This window comes from Danaus plexippus, chromosome 4 (assembly GCF_018135715.1).
Source record: "Danaus plexippus chromosome 4, MEX_DaPlex, whole genome shotgun sequence".
Lineage (NCBI taxonomy): Eukaryota > Metazoa > Arthropoda > Insecta > Lepidoptera > Nymphalidae > Danaus > Danaus plexippus.
Genome location: NC_083538.1, coordinates 3,124,258 through 3,150,252, shown reverse-complemented (window position 1 = coordinate 3,150,252; position 25,995 = coordinate 3,124,258). Strand labels below are relative to the sequence as shown.

The following is a 25,995-nucleotide window of genomic DNA, read 5'->3' as shown; positions in this document are numbered from 1 at the left end:
TCAATTTTAATAATAAAAAAAACAAAAGGCTAGAAAAGTTCATAAGTTAATTTAGCATCAAAAGTCAAAGGCCAATGGTCCGGGCAAACTGTTATATCTAAGTCTGCTAATGACATTTAATCTTGTTTTCATATTTTACCACTTTACCACTTTTTAAACGCTCTCTTATAACTTTTCATGACATCTGACCGTTTTTAACGATATAAATAATAATTTTGTTATTCGCCAAAGACTAAAAAAAAACTCTCTTTATGTATTCTGTCAATAGGATTGAAAATTTAAAAAAAATACTTTCAATTACATTGTAAAGTTCCAGCTATTTTGAATTTTTTTACTTCTGAGATACACAAAAATCCAAGCACTTAGGTTATTAATTAATTTAGTTGTTATGTATTTATTAAATTAATTCAACTTTTTCACCAGTTTAAATCAACTTTCGCCAGCCTAATGAGATCTAAGACTTTCGCGAGTATTATACATTTAAATGAAACTAATATATTTTCGGATATACTACGCGTAGTATATCGCCAGCCTTATAACATAACGCTATCGGGGTCCGATACGTAAGGCTGTGATGAATATTCTGTAGTCTTTTCACGACATCATGGTTAGACATTTTCATTACGTATTTAAAACTAAACTGGCACTTTAATTACAAGGTGCAACGTGCATGCATGCATACGGGCGACATCAGGTTTAATTAAAGATGTATTCAGCACTCTAGGTGTTTTATTAAAATGCGCCGTCCAGCCAAAGGCAGCTAAACGAGTGGCTAATTTAACCTTTTTAACCTAAGATATAGATCACAACATCTGATTTCACTTTAAGATTGTTTGTACTATTATGTTTATAGGTTGAAAATATGTTGAATCTTAAGAATTAGGTATTTTATAATTTCGGTGATATTTCTCGATAATTATTGATCACGGTCATAGCGAAGTTTTCTCCGGATGCCTCAAGTTGGAGATAATGATAGCCTGCGACGGACAGTATCTGTATCCTATGTATGTCATTAAAACTCGTGGATATTGAGATGACGTCTGTTTAATTAGTTCAAAAGTACTATTTAAGTATTCACTCTGTCTGATACGCAAGTACTCTTAGATAGAACGATCGAGTAAGGGAGTTTTGAACTATATTCTACCACCACTAATAGACCACTATAAAAACTATGAAAAGTCTTCATATAGCGTCTCTCATCAGTAGAGTTAACAAAGCGTCTTCAATAATATCATAATTTCTTCTTAAATTTAATTATTTCGTTCAATTATAAAAATAACTCATTCAATCCCTGTACTCCTTGTATATGAAAGATACTGTTTTGAAACGTTTGTCTATCGGTTCTATAACAACTATATGAAATAAAATTTTTGTTCCATTTAAAACTAGATTTAGTAAGTTTAGTCTTTATTATACATACTAGCTCTTGCCCGCGGCTCCGCCCGCGTTTTGGTCGCTTTTTGCATAACCATATATATATCCAACTTATATTTATAATAACATACAGCGAAGCATAGGTAAAAATTAATAGACGATCACAACCAACAAATATCGAAGAATTTTCGAACCGCATGGTAGTCATCACACAACGGAGAATCTTAACACCGCGATCTAGGTTGATGGCGTATTTTATCAACGCCATCTATGGAGCACATTGTTCATCACTTTAACCGCGCTCGCGCGCGCTAGGTTATTTGTTATTTTTGTTACTCTCATAAGTTTTAATATTAAGATTAACATATATTAGAACATGTGTTTTTAGTAACTAATATAAGTAATTAACTATTAACTAATATATAATATATAACTAATCAATGTTAAGTTGTAGTGTTTAAAAGTTTTGAAGCAGTTCTTGAAGTAAATTTTCAATTGACCATAACTTCTTTTTCCCTTAACCGATTTTGACGAAACAAAGTTTTGACTATGCTCCTAATTATATGTAATCCAACTGTGAAAACCGCGTTCAAATCCGTTGAGTAGTTTTGAAGTTATAACGTACCAGACAGACAGACAGACAAAAATTGCAAAAATTGTTTTTTGGTTTCCATGACTCTTCTTTAATGGTCTTATCAGTTTTTTGGAAAAATATTTAATGTACAGACATTCGATTTTGACTGTCTTATTATATGTATGATTAACATCTATCGATGTGTAGAAAGCGGGCCACGTTAAAAAAAATATTCGATTACTTCATTTCATTTGAAGAATCGAAGATAACAACGATTATTTTAAAAAATATTTAATGTATCTTTTAATATATTTTCTTTCGGTCTCCGTTTCGGATACTTGTCCCGAATTGTGTGGATGCTGTTATTATTACTACTATTTAAAACAACATTATCTAACTCATACCGACGACCTCTGTCGCCTATAATAAGATAAGATTAACAAAGAATATTGTAATACTTCTTTTGTAATTTCATAAACAATATATATCTTCATTTTCTTCTGAGCTACAGAAGAATAAAAAAAAACTAAAATAAACGGAACATAAAGAACACAACAGAGTATAGTAATAGTTTTAATACGTTTAATAAAAACATAACAATATTTTTGGTAGGCATACATTAACATGATAGCAATTGGGTATAAGATTTCCTTAGGGCGACATAACTAGTTGATCTAAGTTATTCTTAAATTAAATAATGTTTGAGATCAATCCCGTCTTTTAAAGCAATAAAACGGGAGTTTAGAAACATAGAGCCGCAGGCTTTAATTTCATCTCTTCAATATATTTAATGATTGTATGATTTTGACAATTAAATTTTCAGAGGACGCCTTAAAAAATACATTTAATAAATTTTCTAAACATCAAGATTATATATTTGTTTACATATCGTTAAAATTATAAATAAAAATTATCCGTATCAACATGACACAAACAATAAAAATGTACAGTCAGACAGTAAAGTTGACATATTTCTTGTATAGCTCCTGTGAGTTCTGCGGCACGTGTATGTCCCCGGTGGTCCTCCGTACATACTCCTGGTAGACGAGCCTGTCGCCGCGGGATACGGTCGGAGGTATAACGTCCACGGAGCTGTCGATGGTGAAAGCGCTCGACACAGTCATCACGACCGGTATGTCCAACTTGTACTTGGGGTTTGAGCGACGCTCGAAATTTACGTAGCGCTTGTATCTGTAACAGGAATTATGTTTTGAAAACCGTAACCATACAAAATCAAAAACTAATATAACACAACCGTTATCGTTAATGAATCTATCACACAACCGTTATCGTTAATGAATCTATCACACAACCATCACTCTAAACAAATCTATTACACCCCCGTTATCGTAAATGAATCTAACAGACACCCGTTATCGTAAACGAAACTATCACACAACCGTTATCGTAAATGAATCTAACAGACACCCGTTATCGTAAACGAATCTATCACAACCCCGTTACCGTAAACGAATCTATCACAACCCCGTTACCGTAAATGAATCTATCACACAACCGTTATCGTAAACGAATCTATCACACAACCATCACTCTAAACAAATCTATTACAACCCCGTTATCGTAAACGAAACTATCACACAACCGTTATCGTAAATGAATCTAACAGACACCCGTTATCGTAAACGAATCTATCACACAACCGTTATCGTAAATGAATCTAACAGACACCCGTTATCGTAAATGAATCTATCACACAACCGTTATCATAAACGAATCTATCACACAACCGTTATCGTAAATGAATCTAACAGACACCCGTTATCGTAAATGAATCTAACTAACCTGTCATCTGCTATCGTAATAGACTATCAGATATTCCTTATATTCCTTGGGATAACCTAAACAAAATAATTGAATTTCGAATAATAAAAACAGAAGACGTTTCAAATGAATCAAAACAATCAAAAATTTTAATCAGTAACCGTAGTCTAAATACAACATACAAGTCCTACATTCCTTATTAAACATAATAAAATGAAACTAACAGCATCATATCACGTTTGCAGGGTTCGTTGACCTGTACCCTCGTGTGTCTCTTGATGGCTGGGAACAAGGGAGGCTCTTCATCCACATCACCCGCCTCCAGGAGTTTGACGATCCTCGTGACGGGTGACGTGACCGTCTGACGGGAACTTGGACTCCAAGTGAGATCGTCGTCCGATGTTGAGTCGCTGTTTGAACTGCAATGTACTGCTTTTATATACTATATATTGTTATTTAGAATAATCTTCACAAAGTTTATTTAAAGCAAGAAAATATATATTTTTTTATTATTTATATGTATATGTACTAACTCGCTGGAGTTATTAGATGTAGTGCTAGATCGTCCGCTGATGACAGGATTTTTGGAGCTGGGTCCTTTAACGCCTCGCCCTCGTACCACGAACGGGCTAAGGCTCTCCGATCCGCCTGGAGCCAGGTCTCGGAGTGTGTGATACATCTGGAACATAGTATAAGTTTAGGTGTACTGTATTCAATTTAATATATAGTAACATTTATAATCAAAACAAAGAGAAATTTTAAGTTTATATTTAAAACTCACAAAAATTCTTCCACATGACTGACTGATATTAAATCAAAGAAGCAATTTAGTAGGGGACAAATAGAACTATAAAACAAATAGCATTTGATTTACTATTTACCTTAAACTCGAAGCAACCCTCGAACACGGTGTACTCGAACGGCCTGGTGTACTCGTGGTAGGGGTCGACCATTTCGAGCGCGTCTCCCTGAAGGCCGATGATCTCACAGCACAGCTTCCTCATCTCATTGGTCGGACGCGGCAAATAGTGCAGGACCTCGTCATCCCACCACTTCGTAAGAGATCTGAGAATTTGATATTTAAGTATTGACCATAGACAATAACGGAACATTAGTTGAGTGTGAATGAGCGCTTTTAGATATTAAGGATAATTTCACTTAATAACTTACAGGAAATTTTCTTATAAAACATTTTGATAAAGAAAAATATTTTCTGACAACATTACACAAGGCAAAAATTATCACAATTTTATATAAACAGTAAAATTATGAAAAAAAAAGATATATTATTATATTAGATATTATATATAACACATTTTTTATGAACCTAATTTATTAATTCATTTGTAGTTGGTAGAGCCTAGCTTTGGTCCAATCACTACAGCTCCAACACGGGCTGGCTCGACCGGGGAAGTATCACCCTCTCACAGAAGATCGGCGTGAAACAGTCTTCAATGGCTGCGTTTCGTCCGATGAGTGAGAGAGACGGTTGCCCTTTCTCTTTTCCCACTCTTTCCCCTTCCCCTAACACAGTCAAGGATGGCAATGCATCCGCACCACTATGTTCCGGATTTCCATGGGCAACGGTAAATATTACCTGCATTAAGTAGACCGTCTGCTTGTTTGCCGCTTCTAGCATAAAAGAAATTGATAAATTCAATGCTATATTAAAATACTCACCGTCTATTGGGTATATAGACCACGGTTTCAGGATGGTGCAGGTAGTAGTCCGTGGGGTATTCCCATATCGCCGGCTTGTTGGGCTCCGGCAGAAACAACCCCAGGAACAGGTTCATGGTGTTCTGCTTCTCAGCGTCCGAGAAGGTGTTTGAGTAATAGCGACTCAAAGTCTGCATTATGTCGTTGCCGTGAGAGGACCAGGGCGCTGTTTTTCTATACGTTTTAATTCTGTAAAGTTAAAAAAATTCTTGTGCATGTCGGATAAATTTATTTCTTAAAAGCTATTAGAAATTTTGCTTAGAATGAAATTTTGTTTTACATCAAAAATTAAAACATAAGCGAAATTATGTATTAATTTGTTTGAAGAAACAAAGAAGAGGCTCAACGAATTAGACACCACCTTTTTGGAGGTCGGTTAATCGATTAATATTTTTGATAAGAGCTAAACAGTATACCTGTGCACCAGCTGCGAGCCTCCATACTGCAACGCTAACGTGTCGCCGTGGTCCTCGTAAAGACCTTCTAAAAGACGGACGCAGTCGGAATCAAACTCTATCACAGGCTCTTGGATCAATCCCAAAGCGTGTAACTGAAAAGATACCATACACAATATTTTTATAACGGAAACACAAACATCAATGCCCTTAATTCGTATACCATAGACAATAGCTTTTGTTTTTTGAATTAATAACCATGCAAAACACTAAATAACCCAAGGATGCATTTATAATGCTCACATATTGTAACTCTTTTTTACATTAGCTTACGGATAAAAAAAAAATATACATTTGTCTCGTATCATACATCTCAACCGACATTTTGACAAAATTTCATTTGGCCAGAGCTGTTGATAGTGATGAAAATAATACACATGACTTGAAAACAAAAAAAATCATAGGTTTATTTATATAAGACAGCACAAACCTGATGCGCCAAGACGCACTTGCCAATGGCGAACTGCGCCGTGTTGGTTCTATCGAGACAATCTACACAGTTGACCCTGACGAGGCCGGTCTGGAGGCGACCCTTCTGATGACCTTCGACGCCCATCTCCTCACCGTAACTCTTGCAACTCAGGAATATACCCGTCCGTCGGACTACCGTACGCGCTATCGCCGATAATCTGTCAACATATATTTTATTAATCTCTATATATATATATATATATAATTCTTTTATACGTGTGTATGTCACCGAATTCCTCCTAAACGGCTGGACCGATTTGAATATTTTTTTTGTATGCTTTTCAGAGGCACGCCAGATGATTTAGATTCACAAAGCTGGCCGACAGATAACGCTACAGTCGGTATCCTGGTTACTTAAAATGAAAAGGCTGCAATGTTCGTACTGTAGGTTATTTTAAAACACGTTATGTTTGAACATAGTTTTAAATATTTGTAAATAGTTCAAAGATAATATTTATTAATATTATATTCATGTTATTTTTACAGAAATTAAATATATTACTATTACAAAACACCATCAGTGTTGCCATATGTTGTCATATCTTCACTGGCCAAGTCGTTAGTTCAACTTACTTATCGAGGACCTTCGCATCAGCGCCTTTATTCATCCTTGCCATATCCAAATGGAAATACTGTATCAGTTTATCGGGTGGTAGGAACTGGTTGAGGTATTTAACAGCATTACTGATGACATCCGTCAATAGGGATTCATGTTTTTTCTTCTCTCTCTTCTTCACCAGATTTAAGATCATGATCGGTGAACCGTACCTCTGCATCAAGTTGTTTATATGTTTCGCTGGAATCTCAGCGTATGGGTCGCTGCGGTCTATCATGATGGCCGGTTTTGGGACCATCTTTGATATATCCTGAGACCAAAAACTGGGTATAGATCCTCTCATCTGTACAAACGAACTGAATCTGTAATTTAATATTAATGAATATGAGATCTATTGTCCAATCCAATAGAGAAATATTCAATCAATTTATTATTAGGTCACAGATTATATTACTTATAACAGAATTTCATAAATTTAAAAATTCTAAGAAATTAAATAATTAAAGTATGAAATTGTACTGAATATTGCCATATTAACGATATAACAAGAGTAGGAAACAAAAAAAAATACAATATTCAAATTTATTTCTGCCCACTTATGTTTACCTCACTCTTTGTTGGGAACTTATAAAGTCATGTTATATAGAATATAGATGTTATCACAAAAGCATGAAAGACTTTTTTTTCCACAGTATTGTACATAAATTATAAACATATTATATTCATATGTGATATATTTTTAGTATTATATTAGACTAATATTTCTTTAACACAAGAATCCTTGGAAATAAAATGTCAGACTCCACACTTTCTTAATCTGGCACACTAGCACTTAGCATGAATCAATATCATTAAATCTTATATCATGTATATTTTAGAGATAATCTTAAGATAAATCATGTTCTTCTTTATTTAAATTTTTCTGTGTCTAAATTTTACTGTTTTGAGTCTATACTGTTTAACATGTTATACTTAATATTTCATATGTCGGCTAAGACTCAGTAGTTTATAAGTTTATGGAAAAAAAAAACATGTGATTGTTTACATCATTGATCCCATCCCATCACCATCGTATGCAAGCTGGGACTGGAAGACTATTGTATCCAATCGCAAAGCCTCTAGCCCTCCTGCATCTCATTTGGTTTTATTTACCAAATATTACACAAAACTTTACTTATACACCTTCTTACCTACTACTTTTATATTTTTGCAATTACGTGCGGAGACCGCCGGTGCTTATCAGATGACAGACCAGTCAACTACAAGCACCAATGGTCGAAGCCAAAAATCACTGTATTCAGTTAAAAAAAAAAAAACTTATATCATATATGTACCTGCCAGCTGAAAACGAAGATATCATAGCATCATACACAATCTGTTCTGTTTCTACTTCATTAGCAACATCACCATGCATGTTGGCACCTCGCTTCAGGAATCTTGTTCCCGCATACCTATTGCTCCTTCTGGCGATGAGTGTCAAATATATTGGTCTACCAAATATATTCAAATTACTCTGTTCAATGAATCCATGAACTATATATAGAATCCAATCTGGGTGTAATTGTGAGTGCACTACGGAGAGGAGATGGCTGTTCCATACAAATCTCCATTCAGGTACTGTTCTGACACCAAATTCCAATTTCTTCTTTTGACTAAAAAGTACACACCAATTATAAATAACTGAACTTAGTATTTTTATTCAAGTAAATATTTTTCTTTCATTAAGATATTGAAACTAAATAAAATATTGTTAAGCTAATAAATATGTATCTATATATATGACAAATTAAAATAACCCCGGTTTATTTTGTCTCTCCTCCAACTGTGCCTTCCAAGTCTCGAAAATATCTTCATCATCTTTTTTCTTATTACATGTGCATTCCTTATTACTATTTAAATTTGACTGATACACAGCCGCTGTTACAGGCTTGGGAAATAGAGCTGGGGCCAGCTTCCTTGGAGGTGCCATATTCATTTGTAATGTATGTGTGACGTCATAACTATAACTGTAGTAGAAGTTAGTAGATAGATCTATTGCTAAGAACATCTTGACATATCTTTGCTCATCTGGATGTAGGGGCCTACTGCTATCATTTGGTATATATATCATGGCAGTGTCCTCTATTTTGTATATGGAATGTGATCCTATCACAGCAATTTTACCTCTTTTTGTCACTAATATAATATAGTATCCCTCCAAAAACCTTATAAAACCTGTAAATTCATATATTGTACTTTCCATTCAGTTTATTAAAATGTATTACGTCTCTAATCAATAAAAGTATAACGATAATTGAGGCTTTCACATTTTAAACTTACCTACTATTCCAAAAGCAGAAACAAGTTTATTAAAACCAGAAGATCTGCCACTCCTGTTGCCAAAGCCGATCATGTTTAATAGATGATGGATCTCCTGCTTATTGTACTCCACCTTATCATCAACGAGAACCAACTCCTTCGAAACGGTTCGATCTATTTTGAGGACGCGGAATCTGGTCTGTGTGTTATTGGAGCCTATAAGATAAAATCGCTGAAAATACCATATTTAGAATTTTTATTATTTTCAAATTTATTAGCTGAAATAATCAAGAAAACGATAAAAATTACACAAGGTTGTTTTAGTATATACATACCGTTTTAGTTTCATAAAGAGCTATTCGTTGAATAGAACTAATTATTGGATGAAACAATAGATTCTGTTGCGACATAATTGAAGATATATTTGAAGCTAGTGAATATAAATATTCTTTTATACTTTTATAGCATAGAAAAAACTAAAAAGTAGAAATATTATTTGATGATTTTTGTATAAAATTGTTGATGTTGTGACAGCATACGAAATGACAGATGAAGTAACGAAAAAAATGAAGGAATTTTTATATTATGTCGCATTTGACACAAATGAAATTAATACTTGATTTATGTATTAAAGACATTTACTTGATTAAAATCAATGAAGACAATGAATACTAATAAATAGGCAGCATGCTCATGGTCATGGTAAAGGGACCAATTGAGGGGGGGAAAAGAAATTTTAATTTTGAAAAAATGGTCCCAGCAATATCAAAGTTCCTAGTATCCAATTGATCCAATCTTATTCATTCCCGAATTTCCTTTAAATAGCTTATTTTAATAATCACACTCAACAGTAGTCAAATTTATAAGGCAATGCCAGTATCTCAAAGTGAACTTAAACATACTAATCTTGAAATATTCTCCTTATTTACACTGACTACTAAATTAAATTTATAAAGTTAACTATATAACCCAAAAAATACTATAATTACTCTTAATAAACTATTATATGATCTAATAAACAGGAATGTTTTTCTAATAAGTAGGTAAAAATCTGATCAGTGACATTTGTCATTGATGACAGATTATCAGTTTGGTGTCAGTAGAAGTAGGTGTCGTTTTGCGTGAAATCTAATTAGAAGATATTAATCAACAACTATTCGATAGGGGGCGGATGTTGAAAAAGCGCCGTTAGATTGTGAGAGCCACCATGGCTATGTCTAAAGGGTTTAAGGTTTTAGAGAAATCTTCTCCACCTAATCCATATAGTATTATCCTCCAGCACAGAAATAAAGACACCGCACTATTATTCGAATCTCAGGCTGTTGTTGCGCTGTCTTCACAAGAAACAGAAACTTTACGGAAGCAGTATCATAAAATTGCTGATGCGTATGGATGTTTAGGAGTTTTACAACTAAATTCTGGTGAAAGTTGCTTGCTGTACCTGGTTCTTGTCACGGGTTGCTGTTCGGTTGGTAAGGTAGGTGATGTAGAGGTCTTCAAAATTACTCAAACACAATTTCTACCACTTTTCTATCAATCTCAAGGAGAAGATAAAGTGTCAGAGGTGAGAAAATTACTTAATTCAGGAACTTTCTACTTTTCTTGGAATGCTAGTAGAAATAATGAAAACTTATTTGATCTTACACTATGTGCTCAAAGGAAAAGTAAAGGAGGCAGTCCAGACAATAGATTTTTCTGGAATAGAACATTGTTCATCCATTTGATAAGATATGGAATAGATTGCGATGACTGGCTCACTAGGGCTATGTGTGGTTCAGTTGAGATAAGAACTATATATGTTGGACATCGGCAAGCTAGAGCTGTATTAGTGTCTAGACTTAGTTGTGAGAGAGCTGGCACAAGGTTTAATGTGCGAGGATGCAATGATGATGGAAATGTTGCAAATTTTGTGGAAACTGAGCAGGCAATATATATTGATGATTCTGTAGCATCTTACATTCAAACTAGGGGATCGGTCCCTTTATTTTGGGAACAACCAGGTATACAAGTTGGATCGCACAAGGTAAAGATGTCAAGGGGCTATGATGCATCAACAAGTGGTTGTGAGAGACACTTCTCTCAGCTACAAAGGAACTATGGTTCTATTGTTGTCGTAAACCTTCTTGGTTCAAGTTTGATTGGAGGAAGTGAAGGGGAGGCTACTCTGAGTAATGCATTTCAAAGACATCTCAATGAATCTGCCCAAACTGACATTGTACAGATAATTTTTGATTATCATCAAGAAGTAAGAGCTGCTTCTATAGAAACTGCTTTAGCAAAATTTAAGAAGATAATAGAAAAGTGCTATGACAGCATTAGTATTTTTAGTGCTAAGGGTAATGATATTTACAATGTTCAAAAAGGTGTAATAAGAACTAATTGTTTGGATTGCTTGGACAGAACTAATTCTATACAAACTTTTATTGGCCTGGAAATGCTGGCTATTCAGCTAATGTTATTACAGTGTATTGACAAAAAGCAGAACGTAAATAGATTTGAAGAAGTTTTTAAGCAGATGTGGGTAAATAATGGTAATGAAGTGTCTAAAATATATGCTGGGACTGGTGCAATTCAAGGTGGCTCAAAACTAATAGATGGAGCGAGGTCAGCTGCTCGCACCATACAAAACAATTTACTTGACAACTCTAAACAAGAAGCTATCGATATATTGCTTTTAGGATCCACACTGAATTCAGAGCTTGCGGATCGAACAAGAATACTACTACCATCTAATATTCTACATACCTCAACACCAGTATTAAGAGAAATGTGCAGGAGATCCAGTGAATTTACACAGCCTTCCAGTATCCGTATAACTATTGGTACATATAATGTAAATGGTGGCAAACATTTTAGAAGTTTAGCTTATAAAGACGTATCACTCGCCGACTGGTTGTTAGATTCACCAAATTCATCATTAATTAACACTGTTAATTTGAAAGATCATCCATCAGACATTTTTGCTATTGGCTTCCAAGAGATTGTCGACCTTAATGCTAGTAATATCATGGCAGCAAGCTCAGAACACGCAAGAGCGTGGAGTGAAGAACTTGAGAAAATATTATGTAGAGATGCCTCTTACACTCTTCTGTCTAGTCATCAACTGGTTGGAGTTTGTTTATTTGTTTTTGCTAGAAAAGATTTAATTCCACATATAAGAGATGTTGCTCTCGATTCTGTTAAAACTGGCCTCGGCGGAGCTACAGGAAACAAAGGCGCAGTGGCAATTCGTTTGGTTATATACGGAACCTCTTTGTGTTTTGTTTGTGCTCATTTCGCTGCAGGTCAATCGCAAGTTACGGAACGAAATGCCGATTACACTGAAATCACTAGGAAAATTGCGTTTCCTATGGGAAGATCACTTTATTCTCATGATTACGTGTTTTGGTGTGGTGATTTTAATTATCGAATTGATTTAGATAAGGAAGAGACTCGATTATTGGCATCTCAGAATAATATACAAAGACTTCTAGATCAAGACCAATTATTACGCCAGAAATCACAGGATCTAGTCTTCAAAAACTGTTTTGAAGGAGAAATTACTTTCCTACCAACTTATAAATATGATTTATTTAGCGACGATTACGATACGAGTGAAAAATGTAGAGCCCCGGCCTGGACTGATAGAGTCCTTTGGAGAAGTAGAAAACATACAATTGATCCTGAAAATACTTCTGAAATGGCTGCTGGAATATTACTGCATTATGGCAGGGCTGAATTAAAGCAAAGCGACCATCGTCCAGTTATTGCAATTTTAGAGATTGAAGTTCTACAAGTTAGTTACACTAGATGTATGGAAGTTTTTTATGAAGTTGTTAAGGACCTTGGCCCTCCCGACGCCAGTATTATTGTAAAACCAATGGAAGAAATAGACAGCGAAGATTCCATTTTCGATGATAATATAATGGCGGGCGTTTTACAAGAATTGTCAACCATTGGTGAAGTGACATTAGTACGTTTTGTCGACGACCATACTTTGAGTATAACTTTTAGAGATGGCCAGCATGCATTAGCTGCGTCACAGAAAGGATACATTAACATTGGTGACATTCAGTTGACCATGTCCCTAAAGTCTCCTAATTGGCTGGATATTGTAAAGGCCGAGGTTAATTTGTGTTCCAATAACACGATTCCATTATTTGGCGAAGTTCCCGCCGATCGTCCTTTGCGGTCAGCTCCGCCGACTCCTCGGAGACAGCAGCCGAGTCGACCGCCGGCTCCATCGCCCACGCCTCTTGTACCTTCGAGAGCACCAACTGGACCAGCGCGCCCGCCACCTCCTAGGCCCGCTCCTATTCCTCAAGATGTAGGGATAGTCTCTCAGCAAAGTTTATCGTCACCTCCAGCCGATAGCCTGCCACCACCAACATGTGCTCCTCCCCCTCCTCCTTCTAATACCCCACCCCCTACGGGACATCCGCCTCCAGTACCAGCGCGACAAGGTGCGCCACCACCTCTACCAGCGCGCCCAAGGCCAGTTATGTAGGTTTCAAATTTGAGTACTTAAAAAAAAATTGATAAACAAAGATAACACTATCGAAGCCATTTGATTATAATTCCTTTTTGTGCATTTATCATTGTAAAACTTAGGTTTTCAATCGCCCTTAGTAATTTACAACATATGAAGCTTGGTATTCATTTTTAACGAGGATTTTTATTGGCTGTGATTATAAAAACATCGGCGACAGTTTACTTTTAATATTTTGTTCGTTCATAGTTATTTATGGTTGAATAAAAGTTATAGTCCCTTAAGCACATTAACTTAGCCTGTGAATGTATACATCTAGACCAATGTATTACGATTCGCATACAAGTTTTTCACTTGTTGTGATTTGGTTACTTCTTAATTTATCAATTTAGAAGTTTAAAATTGTCTTCAGCTGTCTTCTTGATTTAGTCTGTCATTACAGAAATTTTAGTTTTTATAATATTCTTGCATAATTAGTCCTGTAGGACATAATAAATAATATATATATATATTTGGATCGACGTTAACATCTCTTTTAACTATATTTATTTATTGCTGTTGATCTCAATATGTATGCCTTTATATCGTTAAGGCATTTTTTTATTTTATTTAAAACTTTTTTGCTATTTACTAATGGGTTCCTATTTTTTTTATTTTTTTTTACTTTTTTTTTAAATATAGTCTTGTACGTTTATTGTTTGTAGTTTACGAACATTCTGATCAAAACCGGACGTATTTTAAGACAATGAACAAATAAATATGTATAACGTATATATTAGATAATTTTTGATGCTACGTTTAAAATGTATTATCAATGACAAAAATGCTTTATGTAGAAGATCTATTAAAAATCTTGTTAAAACAATTATATTTTATAAGAGGTTTAGTAGTAGGTATGTTTTGTTTTTTTTTTGGTTCTTTATTTATAAAAGAAATATTGCAAGTTAACTCATTTTTATTCAAAATTCTAACTCAATAAAAATTGTATTGACATAGTCATAGATTTCAGCAATAAAATACAAAAAATGTATTTACAAGGAAGTGATAAAAAGTATTGTTCGGTTTTATTCCGAATGGTCCTTCAGTTCTTGTGACTACGCCGAGCGGTTCGTCGAGAAAGTCGTTGCGAAGACGATTGTTAGTATGTATTGTATTTCACGTGCATAGCTAGTAGATACTTCACTCCAGCAGATATGTATAACATAAATAGAGAAACAAATACAATTACAACGAAAGTCTAAATAATATCACCTGTAATACACCTGTACCTGATTTGTAGTTTTGCAGTGTGTTAATCTCATGTTTTCTTGACACTTAAGGTCATTTGGATATATCTATTAAAAATGTTTTTGCTGATACATGTTAATCATATTATAGATGTAGTGCTTTAAAATTGTATCTGGAACTGTTTATGTCAATAGTAGTGATGTGGCCAGTGTATGGAATTAAAAAGAATAAATAAATCATGTTACATAATCTGCGTTTTTGTATTAGGTAACCCCAAAAAATATATATAAAAGTTAAACGTACACATTCTGTAATAATTACCTTTTATTATCAATCGCACCATTATAATTTAATTTTTCTTAACAACACGTAATGATATTCAGACAAAACTATTTTGTTTTATTACAAAATGATCTATTAATTTAATTCACTGTATATAAAATGAATCAAATCATTTCTCATTTAACGATTATATATAATCCGCAAATCAGAAAATATTTAACTAACACCTCCTTCTGTTTATGGTAACACCAAATAAGCACTACTAAATTTTGATTTAAAGTCATATGTTATGACTATATAGTTTTAAAGTAATATCGAAAATAGAAGCCTTTCATTTCCAAACGTAAATATTTATATAATAATAATAGTTCATCCCTGTAGCATAGATAGGTCAAATACATTGGACAAGAATTATATTACCCAACACACATATATGTATCCAATATTACATCTTAATAGACACTCGACAAAGGACACAAGCTTTGCTTTAAGATGAATTTCAGCTCTCCTGTAATCATGTCAATGTATATCCTTAAGGATATGTAAAGGAATGTATGTACTTACTTTAAATAGAATGTTTGTATAAGGGTTTGAATAAATTTATCAAGAGGTTTCTAGTTAAGGATTTTTAAGTTTAAGATAATGTAAACAATATATATATAATTTATAATATTTATTTATCACTGCTATTATCCAGTAGCCATCTAATACATAACAGAAATTTATTGCTATTCACATAATTAGTTCTTGGGTACAGCATGAGAGTAGATTGTGTGGGCGATACCACCCAAACCAACAACACAGAGGAACATTGTCAAACGGTATAGCACAGCATCGAATGGACCTCCCTTTAAGAATACTGGCACATCATCCTCTTTCTGAAAATAAATTAATTTATCTTGAATAGGACATGTATGGTCATTCTATCTCTACTCTCAGCTCTACTGTGAATATTACAGTTACTGTTTAAATTGCCATAATATTTTGATTACTCTACATTTATATAAATTATATACAAGTAGTGAAAAATAGAGTATTTTTTCCAGGTTTTTGTCATGATAACAAACATTATTCTGTAAATAATTGTTTTGAAATACTATCAGTTTATGTTGATGAGTTATAATACCTGGAACTGTGCCTGGCGCTTCTTGATGGTGTCACTGAGAGGAGGGTAAGGGACGTTGGTGCCGGGCATCATACGTTTAGGACCAGCGGGGCATGCTTGTTCCGTAACAGTGGACATATGAGACGTGTTGTATTGGATCACTGGAGCCTCCACCCGTTGCAAGGCAATTGGTGCCTAAGTTAATATAATAATTAAGTTTATTTTTAATACCCAAAATCAATGTATATTTCATCAATGTATGTATGTTTGTTTTTTCAATATATGTGTAACTATTAACAAATATAAGATTATAGAATGTGGTCCTGTAATTGGAATCGACAGAATTAGGCTATCTTTTTAAGTTTTTACTCACAACTGGAAATAGTGGGCTCTGCAGATGAGTAGAGGCGACAAGCCTGCCCGTAACTCGGCTCAGTTGATGGTACATGTTGAATTTCTTTAGTTTTACTGATATAAAACGCAAATGGAAATTCTACCTGTTACGAAACAAGTACTTTATCGAATTTTTGTTACCGTTCAGAAACCTAACTTCAGATGTCTTGAAGTATTGCCATTTTATAAAACTTGACTTTTTCTAAACGTGACTTTAAAATATTATTTAAACTTAAAATTAATTATTAAAACTATACCGAAACAGAATTAAGCTTAAATTATACTAATAGCTTTGTATATTTATTTAACTAAATAAGAATTTAAGAGAAATATAAAAGTGACACCAGATTTTAAAAATATTCTTTTCTAAATCTTTATTATGTATTTTCCCATCTACATTATTAATGACTATATAATTTTACTAACAAGAACAGATATTCTTACACTATAAGTTGTCCAATTCGCATTTATAATATTTAAAGGATGTTATACATTTAAGCTTCTTACATTTACGATTTAGGAGTTTTTAGAAGATTTATCGTTGTAATAAATTTATGTAATTACTTAAAAAAACTTAAAAGTATGCTTTTATTAATATCATAATAATAATTGTAATTTTGAATGAAAAATCCCAAAAAAAAAAATATGTTTTCTTGTAAAAAAATATGTTTTTTTTTTGTTGGGATCTAAAAACTAAGAAATATAGGTATTGTTTATTAAATTCGACAGATTATAATAGTGAGTGTAGTCTGTATTATTTTTGTCTATGGATCGATATGTTCAACCATCCTTTTTAACCAGTTAGACAGTTTGTTAAGCACATTTTTGGAAGGTTGGTTATTAAATTACGTAAATATTAATTATTCCTTTTTAAAAGACATGTTTTTAAATATCGTATTACATCAAATAATATTTAGAAAGAAATAGATCATAACTTTACTCGTTCATTTGTTTTATTCCATATTTAAAATCCGCGTGGCGTGTCATCTTGAAGTGTGTTAGCATTTGTTTCTGGGATCATTCTACAACTTGAAGTCAATCAAAATTGTAATTTTTTAAGTTTCTCTTTCTTTTTTACAGAACCAAAATGCAGATTTTCGTTAAGACCCTAACGGGTAAAACCATTACCCTAGAGGTTGAGGCCTCTGACACCATCGAGAATGTAAAGGCCAAGATCCAAGACAAGGAAGGTATTCCACCAGATCAGCAGCGATTGATTTTCGCTGGAAAACAATTGGAAGATGGTCGTACCTTATCCGACTACAATATTCAAAAGGAATCTACCTTGCATCTTGTGTTGAGACTTAGAGGAGGTGAGCTGTTTTGGAAGTTGATAGTATTCATAGTGAAGTTATTTTTGTGAGTGAATTTCAATTAATTATAGAGTAACTTGTAACTGAACATTATTATTTCAGGTACCATTGAGCCTTCCCTTCGTATCTTGGCAATGAAATACAATTGCGACAAAATGATTTGCCGTAAATGCTACGCTCGTCTTCACCCGCGTGCTACCAACTGCCGCAAGACTAAGTGTGGACACACAAACAACCTCCGCCCCAAGAAGAAGCTTAAGGATTAAATTCTTAATTACTCATTGACTTTGCACACCATCTGCTATTGCTTATTAATTTGTAAAAACAAATAAAAAGGGAAAAACCACAAAAACTTTTGTTATTTCATGCCTAGTTGAAGAATTGTTTTATCAGAGTAATTTTTGTCAAGTGCTTTGAAACAATGGCAAGATCTTAAATTCTTGTGACTTAATATGCTGTCTTTAGTACAACTTTTCAAAAACAAGGATTTATTGGGGAGAAACAGGAAAATTGTTTTTGGCTGGAAATTAATGATAAAAATAAAACTTAGGATTCACTTTTATTATATGTGAATTGTTAGAAAATTAGTAAATTTATTACAACAACAGTTAAAAATAAAAAATTACGCATTAATATTAATAATGTTTAAGCATTCATCTTATGACTAAGTCGTTATAACAAAAATATGGCAAAATTGTAACGATAACACAATTTACAACCATAGTGAGTATATTTTCATGAAAAAGTAGAAAATTTATTATATTTTCGATATCTGTTTTACATTTATAAGTACATCACTTTCTAATACAACATATATTTATCAAATTATTTCTTAATTTTTTTAAGAGGTAGTTTACAGCCTGATGTATATAAATAATATATATGTAACTATAAAAATACTATGTTAATGGACGGCTTAGTACACTTAAAGATATATTAACTGTTCAACATTTTACATTTAGACCATTCCGAAATGAACAACTTTGATTTTAGGCGGCTTTTGAACAGCATTTTCTGTAAAAGAAGAAATTCTTATTGGCAATTTGTGTTAAAATTATTTTGTGCAGTATTGTGTGGTGAAGTTGAGTGTGAATACAGGTGACTATAGCAGTATGGTTATAAAACATAATCGTGCATAAGTGAGTTCATGTAATAAATCATGACATTTTTATTCATATTGTGCGGCAGGCATTGATACAATAAGTTATTAGTTAACAGATCATTCATTGAACATTCACTATCCTAAATTATAATGTTTACACACTTACAGCAAAACACAAATAAGCCATAATACAAACTAAACAGTCATTACACCAAAACATGTGCATTACTCATGCAAGTGCATTCAGAAGGTGACCACTTTTTTTTTTATATTTTTTATACTTGAATAACAATGAAATTATTTTTTGTAATTTAATTTCTTTGCTATGTTATATTATAAAGTATTCAAGTTATTCACTATAAAGTGGTCACCCTACTGTCATCAAGTTACACTTCAACATAGTCGAGTGTACCGGAGGGGGCGAAGGCCGAGAGGTATTTGTGAGGAGGGCACAAAGGTAGACTGGCGGCCAGTTCACGAGCCGGGTCCGGGACAGGAGGCTCCTGCAATAGCATCAAAGAATAACATTTTATAATTCAAGTTTAGTTTCCTAGTTACTAGACTTTAAATGTAATGAAGGTGCATTTTCATTTTGTCTACTCCTGACCATAGCCACAACAAAATAAACGAAATGTCGAATATTAATTTAGAATAATAATATGCCCGAAGTAATTCAGAAAACCATGCCCTTATTGTGACGTATACTCGCGGAGATCTTAGTATTAAATTTTATTTTTTGCTACTTTTCCATAACCACGATTTAATCTTTACAGAACGAGGACAATAATGAATGTGTTTTTGGTAAGCCGTATAGATTCACTCACAGAAACAACAGCTATGGTGACAGTATCAGAAAACTTGACTTTGTTCTTCTCGGGCTTGGCCTGCCCCGGCCAGTAATTCTCCTGGTACCTTCCGTTTCCACTGCTCACACTCTGTAAATATCTGTCCTTCATCTTCGCTTCTTCTTTGAGCTCAGTTTGGAATAATTGCTTGAAATGCGAGGCGATTCTCTCGTCGTGCGACCTCTGGATGTCGGTTTGCGCGTTCTTGTAGCTGGATGTCGGATTCCTTTGCACGCTCAGTACATCGTCCAAGCTGTTCCACCTGTTATTATTATTTATCTGTTGCACGTTCCTGTACGAGCTCATGATGTACGAATCGTCCTTTATATTCTTCCCCCATATAGTGGTGTCTCTTTCTAAATACTGATGTAGGTTTGGTCGGATGCTGTTAGTAGTGTAAGGTTCATGTTGTGTTTTTGGCACTGTCAGTATTGATGGGTTGGAAGGCAGAGGGACGCGGGGCAGGGGAGGGGGCTTCGTCGGCACAGCTTTAGACGATGTGCTCGACCCGTCCTCGGAACCGGAATAAGAACTGCACTGCGAACACGAATCTGAACATTCTGAATCTGAAAAACAACGAATTCATTGAGAAAAAATAAAAAAATATGTACATTATAACAGGTCTGAGGTCTGTTTATGAATGCAGGTGATGACAGTTATTACTCTGGTATAGACATCAGAAATAGCTTCATGTTTACAGCAGACAAATCTATTTGAAGTTTATCTGAATTATTTGAATTTGTGATGATTGGAAGTCATGTAAATTTCAATTATTCAGATAATAATCGGTTCAATAAATTAGAAACGAAAAAGATAAAGTAGTAATAAAATTATGCAATTCAAATTAGGAATAAAATAGACAAATATTAGGTCTTGAGTGATGAACAGGTAAAATTACACAACTCACCGGGGCGTTCCATCCTGGCGTAATGCGTAGCGCAAGAAGAGGCTTCCTCTACGAGATGTTGTAGACCTTGACGTTTAGCGGCCCAACGCGCGTCTACGAACAGGTCCCACGCAGCCAGGTCTACAGCTAGACTCAACGCTTTCTCGATACGACCACGCCTTAATAGAATTACGAACTTAATATACAAATAATATAAAATGACAAATCTATCGAGTGCTGTAATGGCAGGATAGGCTGAACAGACAGAGTTGAGGATAGTGTTTAGCGATATTAAGCGTTTGGGTTTCAGTACTGCGGAATTAAAATTTTAATTAAAGCGTGAAGCCAAGTCAGACAGAAATGTTGTAAAAATATTATTACGCAAAAAGATTACAGTTGCCTTAACGTTATCTTGGGTTTTTTCATACCTGAGCAAGTGATGGAAAAACTTCCTGGCCAAATCGTGTACGGCGGGCGCGTATTTTGAAGCTGAAATTGGTAGGGGGTTGGTGGGTGCCAAATAAGCCCCCAACGCTATCTGGACTCCGACTTCGCCGTTTTCCCCCAGACTTCCCTTCCTTAGAGCATTTCGCACTATATCACTCATAGCGTTGAGGCATTCCGAACCTTCTTCCTCCCAGTCCATAGCCCTTAACAGGGCGACTGCGTTTGGGATGCGATTTGACCGGATGTAGGCCTGCAAAAATAAAAACTGACACTGAAAAATCATTTTGATCATTTGTATAAATAGAATCGAATTTTTACCGTTATTAGCCGTGCATGAGTAATTCTCAGTATCGTTAAGGGACCTCCATTGAATGAAGCCAGTATAAGCGGCCCGCCTTTCATACCATGCGTCGCTAATATTTGTACGCGCTTTGAGGTTCTGCCAAAAGAATTATACGCTACATATTTACAATTATGTTTTTATATATGTATTTGAAATATATGTGTATTGAATAGGAAATAAGACTATTCCAAATGTAAGAAGTGCTCGATTTTACGAACATTTATGGAATACAATTTAAATTCGCATTAATAATCGCTGTAGTAACTGTGAACGGGGGGTGTTTTATTTAATATTTTTGGTACATTCATAACGATAGGTATTTTTGTGTGTGTCTGTTTCATCACCTCATGTAAGCTGTCAAATCTAAACATTTTGTGTGATGGTGTAGTAAAGTCAGCGCTCGGTCAAAGCATTGTAATCTGCCGGCTTCCTCGGTAGCTACTATCAGTTCGCCGGCCCATCTCACATCTGTAGCTATCTGGAAGACATGTTTATTTAAAGATATTTTTCATATCTGTGTCTGTAAGTAGAGATCCGTTAATACAAATAAATCTAATATTTCCGGATGTGACGTTTCGGTTGCTTTGCAGCAACCGTGATCAATGTCTGAGGAGATGAATCGTTAGCGGTAGGTGACAAATAACGAGATCAACTGACAGACACTTTCATCTCGTTTCCAAAAATATAAATAGTATTTAAATGAATAAATGTGAAAGTCTTAGATATCACGATCAACACAAGCCAAGAATAATATTGGGAAAACACTACAAACACAATTAACAATATATACAAATAAATAACCAATGTCAAATATATATATAAAATATAACACTCACAAATCCGGCTCTAACGGTATGTGTGAGTCCGGTTGTATGTAGGATGTGTATAGAGGCATCGATACAGGCCACAACTAGTCTTGCATCGCAAGGGGAGCGGCGCGCGACACGGGCTGGCGCGGGCAGTGACGCTCGCGACACAGCGGACACTCCCGACACGTCTGACACGCCGGACACGCGGTCGCGCAGCGAGGAGAGCTTCACGGCGCGCGGTGAGGGGGGGAGGTCGTAACGCACCCATGAGAGAGTCACGCCGCTCTGCAAATGAGATTAAAGTGAAAATACCTTGGGAAATTACTTTCAATATATATATTATATTGATTATATGTGTAAAAGTTTTAATATCAAAAAGTAAATCCACTTGGATTTAAGAATTTGATTGAGAACAGTGTTTAGGATTAAAAGTTATATAATTTTAAGTTAAAAGGATATTGCGGATGACCGGTACTGATAGATTTTCAATCGCCAGCGCCACCTGTTATCTCTTTTTAATAAATTCTGATTATTAAATTAATTTCTCTATCTGATATATTTTTGAATACATACTCATATAAAGTAAAATATAAAGTGTATATACCAGAGATATTGTATAGTAGACCATTAATAATCTTTTATAAATATCCATGTATCCACAAGCTTTCGCTATGATAAAGGTAGTAGGACTATAATTAATAACTTAAGGGTATATTTACCTTATGACAGGCAGTTTGGTCAACAATATGTATAATATTATCACATCTATGAGACAGTTCAGCTAGCAACACTTCGTTCTCAATCTGATGGTACGCCAGAAGTGTGAACTGTTGACTGAAATGATAAAATTTAATTCAAAACCCTTACCCTTTTTACAAACTGTAAAAATAATTACAACTAAACTGTAATTACTATAAAACTTGTGTAAAACTAGACTAGTAAAACTCTTAACTAAATAAAACAAGCACTAAATATCCAGCAGGTCTTGCTTCTAGACCATAGAAATCTATTTATTGCAGGATGATACTCACATGTTTATTGTAAAATAACACTTAACTAGCATGGAATAAGATGCATATTATGTTGATATAATCACACTTAGTAGAGATTTTAATCAATTGTTTTAACAATAGCATCTGACGACCAACCTGTTTTCAGACCCAATTCCCACTTTAGCAATGAATGAATGCTGAATGAGTTGAATAACTTTTCTTTCCCTTCTCTCAACTAATTTAGAGCATTAAACATATCACACAATTTTTTTTTTCGATTACTAATATAAAATGTCTATGACACACAACTGTGCTAAATTAAGGCGATATGTACATACCTGGTAACCTGGTAAAGATGCAAGTTAGCATGGTCCTCAATAATAGGGCTCCAGGGCGCTGGTTCAGCGACAGCGGCGCCCCAGACTAGCAGACGGACATGATCGCTCTCACACCATGACACATGGCGTTCTGTCCTGCGTCCACTCCCACCTAGCTCTATAGACTGCCCCAATAAAGTAAAATATTTCAATGATCTTGTAATAGCATGTTATATTTAACAATGGAAATACAATTATCCATAAAATGGATTTTTTTTTCTGTATATTTTAAAATACATCTTTAGCATAGAATATATATATTAATGATATTATATGAAGTCATACAAGATTCAACAGATTCATTCAATATATTATTCACTAAACATAAGATATTAAGAGAAAGCATTTCATAAAATTAAGATCTAGAAATTATCTTAATTTAAAATTAATTAATAAGTAGGTCACCTGTAAATGAGGATCTCTATCAGATATTTGACAAGGTGTGTTATTATCAACACACTTTCCAAATGTTATTAAAGTTGCTGTTTTGTCTGTGTGTGTTAGAAATAAAAGTGTTTTGCAGAATGCAACTGAAAACAAGAATTATTAAAAGCAGTCATTGTATGTATTACTAAATTGAAAAAATATCTATTGATTCTATATTGCATATATACCACCAGTAACAGTTGAACCGCTCAGTCTTCCAACACAGTATCGATCAAACAAAATGTGTGTTATATCTAATGTACTTGACTTAACAGTTATGTAGGCTATAACACCAGAAGAGAACATTAATGTTATGCAATTATCATTCATCCATTGACTGAATACTATATTGGTGTCGTGAATTTTTGATTCCAATTGGCGAAGTTGTCTCGGTCTTGGTGACTGCCAGTGTCCACCGCGCCGTTGTAGATAATTACGTTTACCAACATCATACACTGACTCTTCCAATTTCTTTTTGGTTTCATACCTAGATTTAAAGAAATTGTAAAATTATACTTTTATATTGTGTGCCGCTCGGCATAATTATCGAAAAACTTACTTGAAACTCCTTAAATCATTGTTTTTTATATAGACAGTTTCTTCGTTGGTTAAAAATTTTACATCATAACTAAACATGATCATAAATTAAATTTTAAATTATTGAAATAAAACAAATTCATTTTCCACTTCGTACATTTACAGTTAAATATAATTTACGAGGCATGATGATTTGTTTTGCTTTCTTTGCCTAACACTTGTAATGTCAAACTTCAAAGTCATATCAATTCACTGAAGTATTTAATAGCTAGTGCTGATTTAAAAAATCGGTGTAATAGCGATGTAGATTTTAAATTAAAGTCAAAAACTAACATAGGATAATTAAACACTTTTAGTTTGTTACAGTAGATTTTTTTGCTTAGGTTATACTTATTGTATTATTAAATAATTGTTTAAAATATGAACACTTGCTTAAGATGACAAGTTTTAATATCTTTTTCGGTTAATGATGGGAGTAGGTTTTACATTAAAAACTACGTGTCTTAGCTAAAACAATCTTTAGCTAGATATAGTTAAAAAAATAATTTTGTTATCTTTTTACTACGTTAAAATAAAGCCTAGTTCCCATTTATATATTAATATTCTAATTATTTTTTGTTTTATTTAAAGTTGATAATTGTTTATATGGCTTTTGAGTTATGAACTTCTTTATTGTATTCTTATTTTTATTCAAAAATGATGACACGGAGAGTAATATGTGGGAGAAGTACAATAAAATACATTTATTTTTTTAATTACTTATGCGAATATCTTATCACGTAGTCAGTAATTTTAACAAAAATATCAGAAAATATTTTTATCGAATAGGTAAATATATCTTAACAGCATAAGGATAAGCGATTACTACAATGCACAAGAGAAAGCCTTTTTTCATGCATCAATAAGTAATTTCAACGAAATAATAAATAAACCGTGTCTTTTACACTGTATTGTTTGTAAAAGCTGTCTTTTAAAATGAAATCTTGTAAGTTAAATTCAATATTTGGATATTAACAAATGTTAAATAAACATTTATAAATAAAATTAGTTAAAACTTACTCCGTTTATCATCGCCCTGTTACTGGTTTTAAATCATACTTTTGAAGGGTAAATAGTGAAATAACTTTAGAACTAGCAAAAGCATCTTCTATTCTGAAATGATTTCAACATTAGGAAGTTCTGTATTTATTCATTACCATACATGTACTAATAAA

The 25,995-nt window shown here is 33.8% G+C and overlaps 5 protein-coding genes across 6 annotated transcripts; 2 read left to right on the top strand and 3 right to left on the bottom strand.

Moving 5' to 3' along the window:
• Nucleotides 1–2,508: 2,508 nt before the first annotated feature.
• LOC116768540 (polyphosphoinositide phosphatase) lies at nucleotides 2,509–9,774 on the bottom strand. Of its 2 annotated transcripts, none has more exons than XM_061526142.1 (12): nucleotides 9,565–9,774; nucleotides 9,251–9,461; nucleotides 8,728–9,145; nucleotides 8,266–8,583; nucleotides 6,949–7,293; nucleotides 6,335–6,533; nucleotides 5,866–5,999; nucleotides 5,411–5,638; nucleotides 4,612–4,795; nucleotides 4,264–4,409; nucleotides 3,955–4,149; nucleotides 2,509–3,139 (listed from the first exon to the last, which is right to left on the bottom strand). In XM_061526142.1, the coding sequence occupies exons 1-12, from the start codon at nucleotides 9,637–9,639 to the stop codon at nucleotides 2,899–2,901; spliced, it is 2,694 nt and encodes an 897-aa protein (XP_061382126.1). In that variant the 5' UTR covers nucleotides 9,640–9,774; the 3' UTR covers nucleotides 2,509–2,898. The 2 variants fall into 2 exon arrangements, 1 of the variants encoding a protein (XP_061382126.1); XR_009753372.1 differs by having other exon boundaries at nucleotides 2,997–3,139; nucleotides 3,955–4,159.
• Nucleotides 9,775–10,329: 555 nt separating this feature from the next.
• On the top strand, nucleotides 10,330–15,173 carry LOC116768425 (synaptojanin-1). The gene has a single exon (XM_032659142.2). It carries the CDS (start codon nucleotides 10,437–10,439, stop codon nucleotides 13,713–13,715), a length of 3,279 nt encoding a protein of 1,092 aa, XP_032515033.2. The 5' UTR covers nucleotides 10,330–10,436; the 3' UTR covers nucleotides 13,716–15,173.
• Nucleotides 15,174–15,864: 691 nt separating this feature from the next.
• On the bottom strand, nucleotides 15,865–16,858 carry LOC116768740 (uncharacterized). The gene is made up of 3 exons (XM_032659545.2): nucleotides 16,685–16,858; nucleotides 16,333–16,506; nucleotides 15,865–16,084 (listed from the first exon to the last, which is right to left on the bottom strand). The coding sequence occupies exons 1-3, from the start codon at nucleotides 16,757–16,759 to the stop codon at nucleotides 15,947–15,949; spliced, it is 387 nt and encodes a 128-aa protein (XP_032515436.1). The 5' UTR covers nucleotides 16,760–16,858; the 3' UTR covers nucleotides 15,865–15,946.
• A 561-nt stretch (nucleotides 16,859–17,419) lies between these two features.
• On the top strand, nucleotides 17,420–18,369 carry LOC116768720 (ubiquitin-ribosomal protein eL40 fusion protein). Its single transcript, XM_032659517.2, has 3 exons — nucleotides 17,420–17,536; nucleotides 17,785–18,017; nucleotides 18,120–18,369. The coding sequence occupies exons 2-3, from the start codon at nucleotides 17,792–17,794 to the stop codon at nucleotides 18,281–18,283; spliced, it is 390 nt and encodes a 129-aa protein (XP_032515408.1). The 5' UTR covers nucleotides 17,420–17,536; nucleotides 17,785–17,791; the 3' UTR covers nucleotides 18,284–18,369.
• On the bottom strand, nucleotides 17,790–25,000 carry LOC116768557 (WD repeat-containing and planar cell polarity effector protein fritz homolog). Its single transcript, XM_032659298.2, has 13 exons — nucleotides 24,804–25,000; nucleotides 24,433–24,731; nucleotides 24,224–24,348; nucleotides 23,780–23,943; nucleotides 23,169–23,283; nucleotides 22,477–22,734; nucleotides 21,985–22,118; nucleotides 21,616–21,736; nucleotides 21,279–21,547; nucleotides 20,872–21,029; nucleotides 19,944–20,530; nucleotides 19,532–19,622; nucleotides 17,790–19,031 (listed from the first exon to the last, which is right to left on the bottom strand). Exons 1-13 carry the CDS (start codon nucleotides 24,884–24,886, stop codon nucleotides 18,976–18,978), a joined length of 2,460 nt encoding a protein of 819 aa, XP_032515189.2. The 5' UTR covers nucleotides 24,887–25,000; the 3' UTR covers nucleotides 17,790–18,975.
• Between the last annotated feature and the right edge of the window lie 995 nt (nucleotides 25,001–25,995).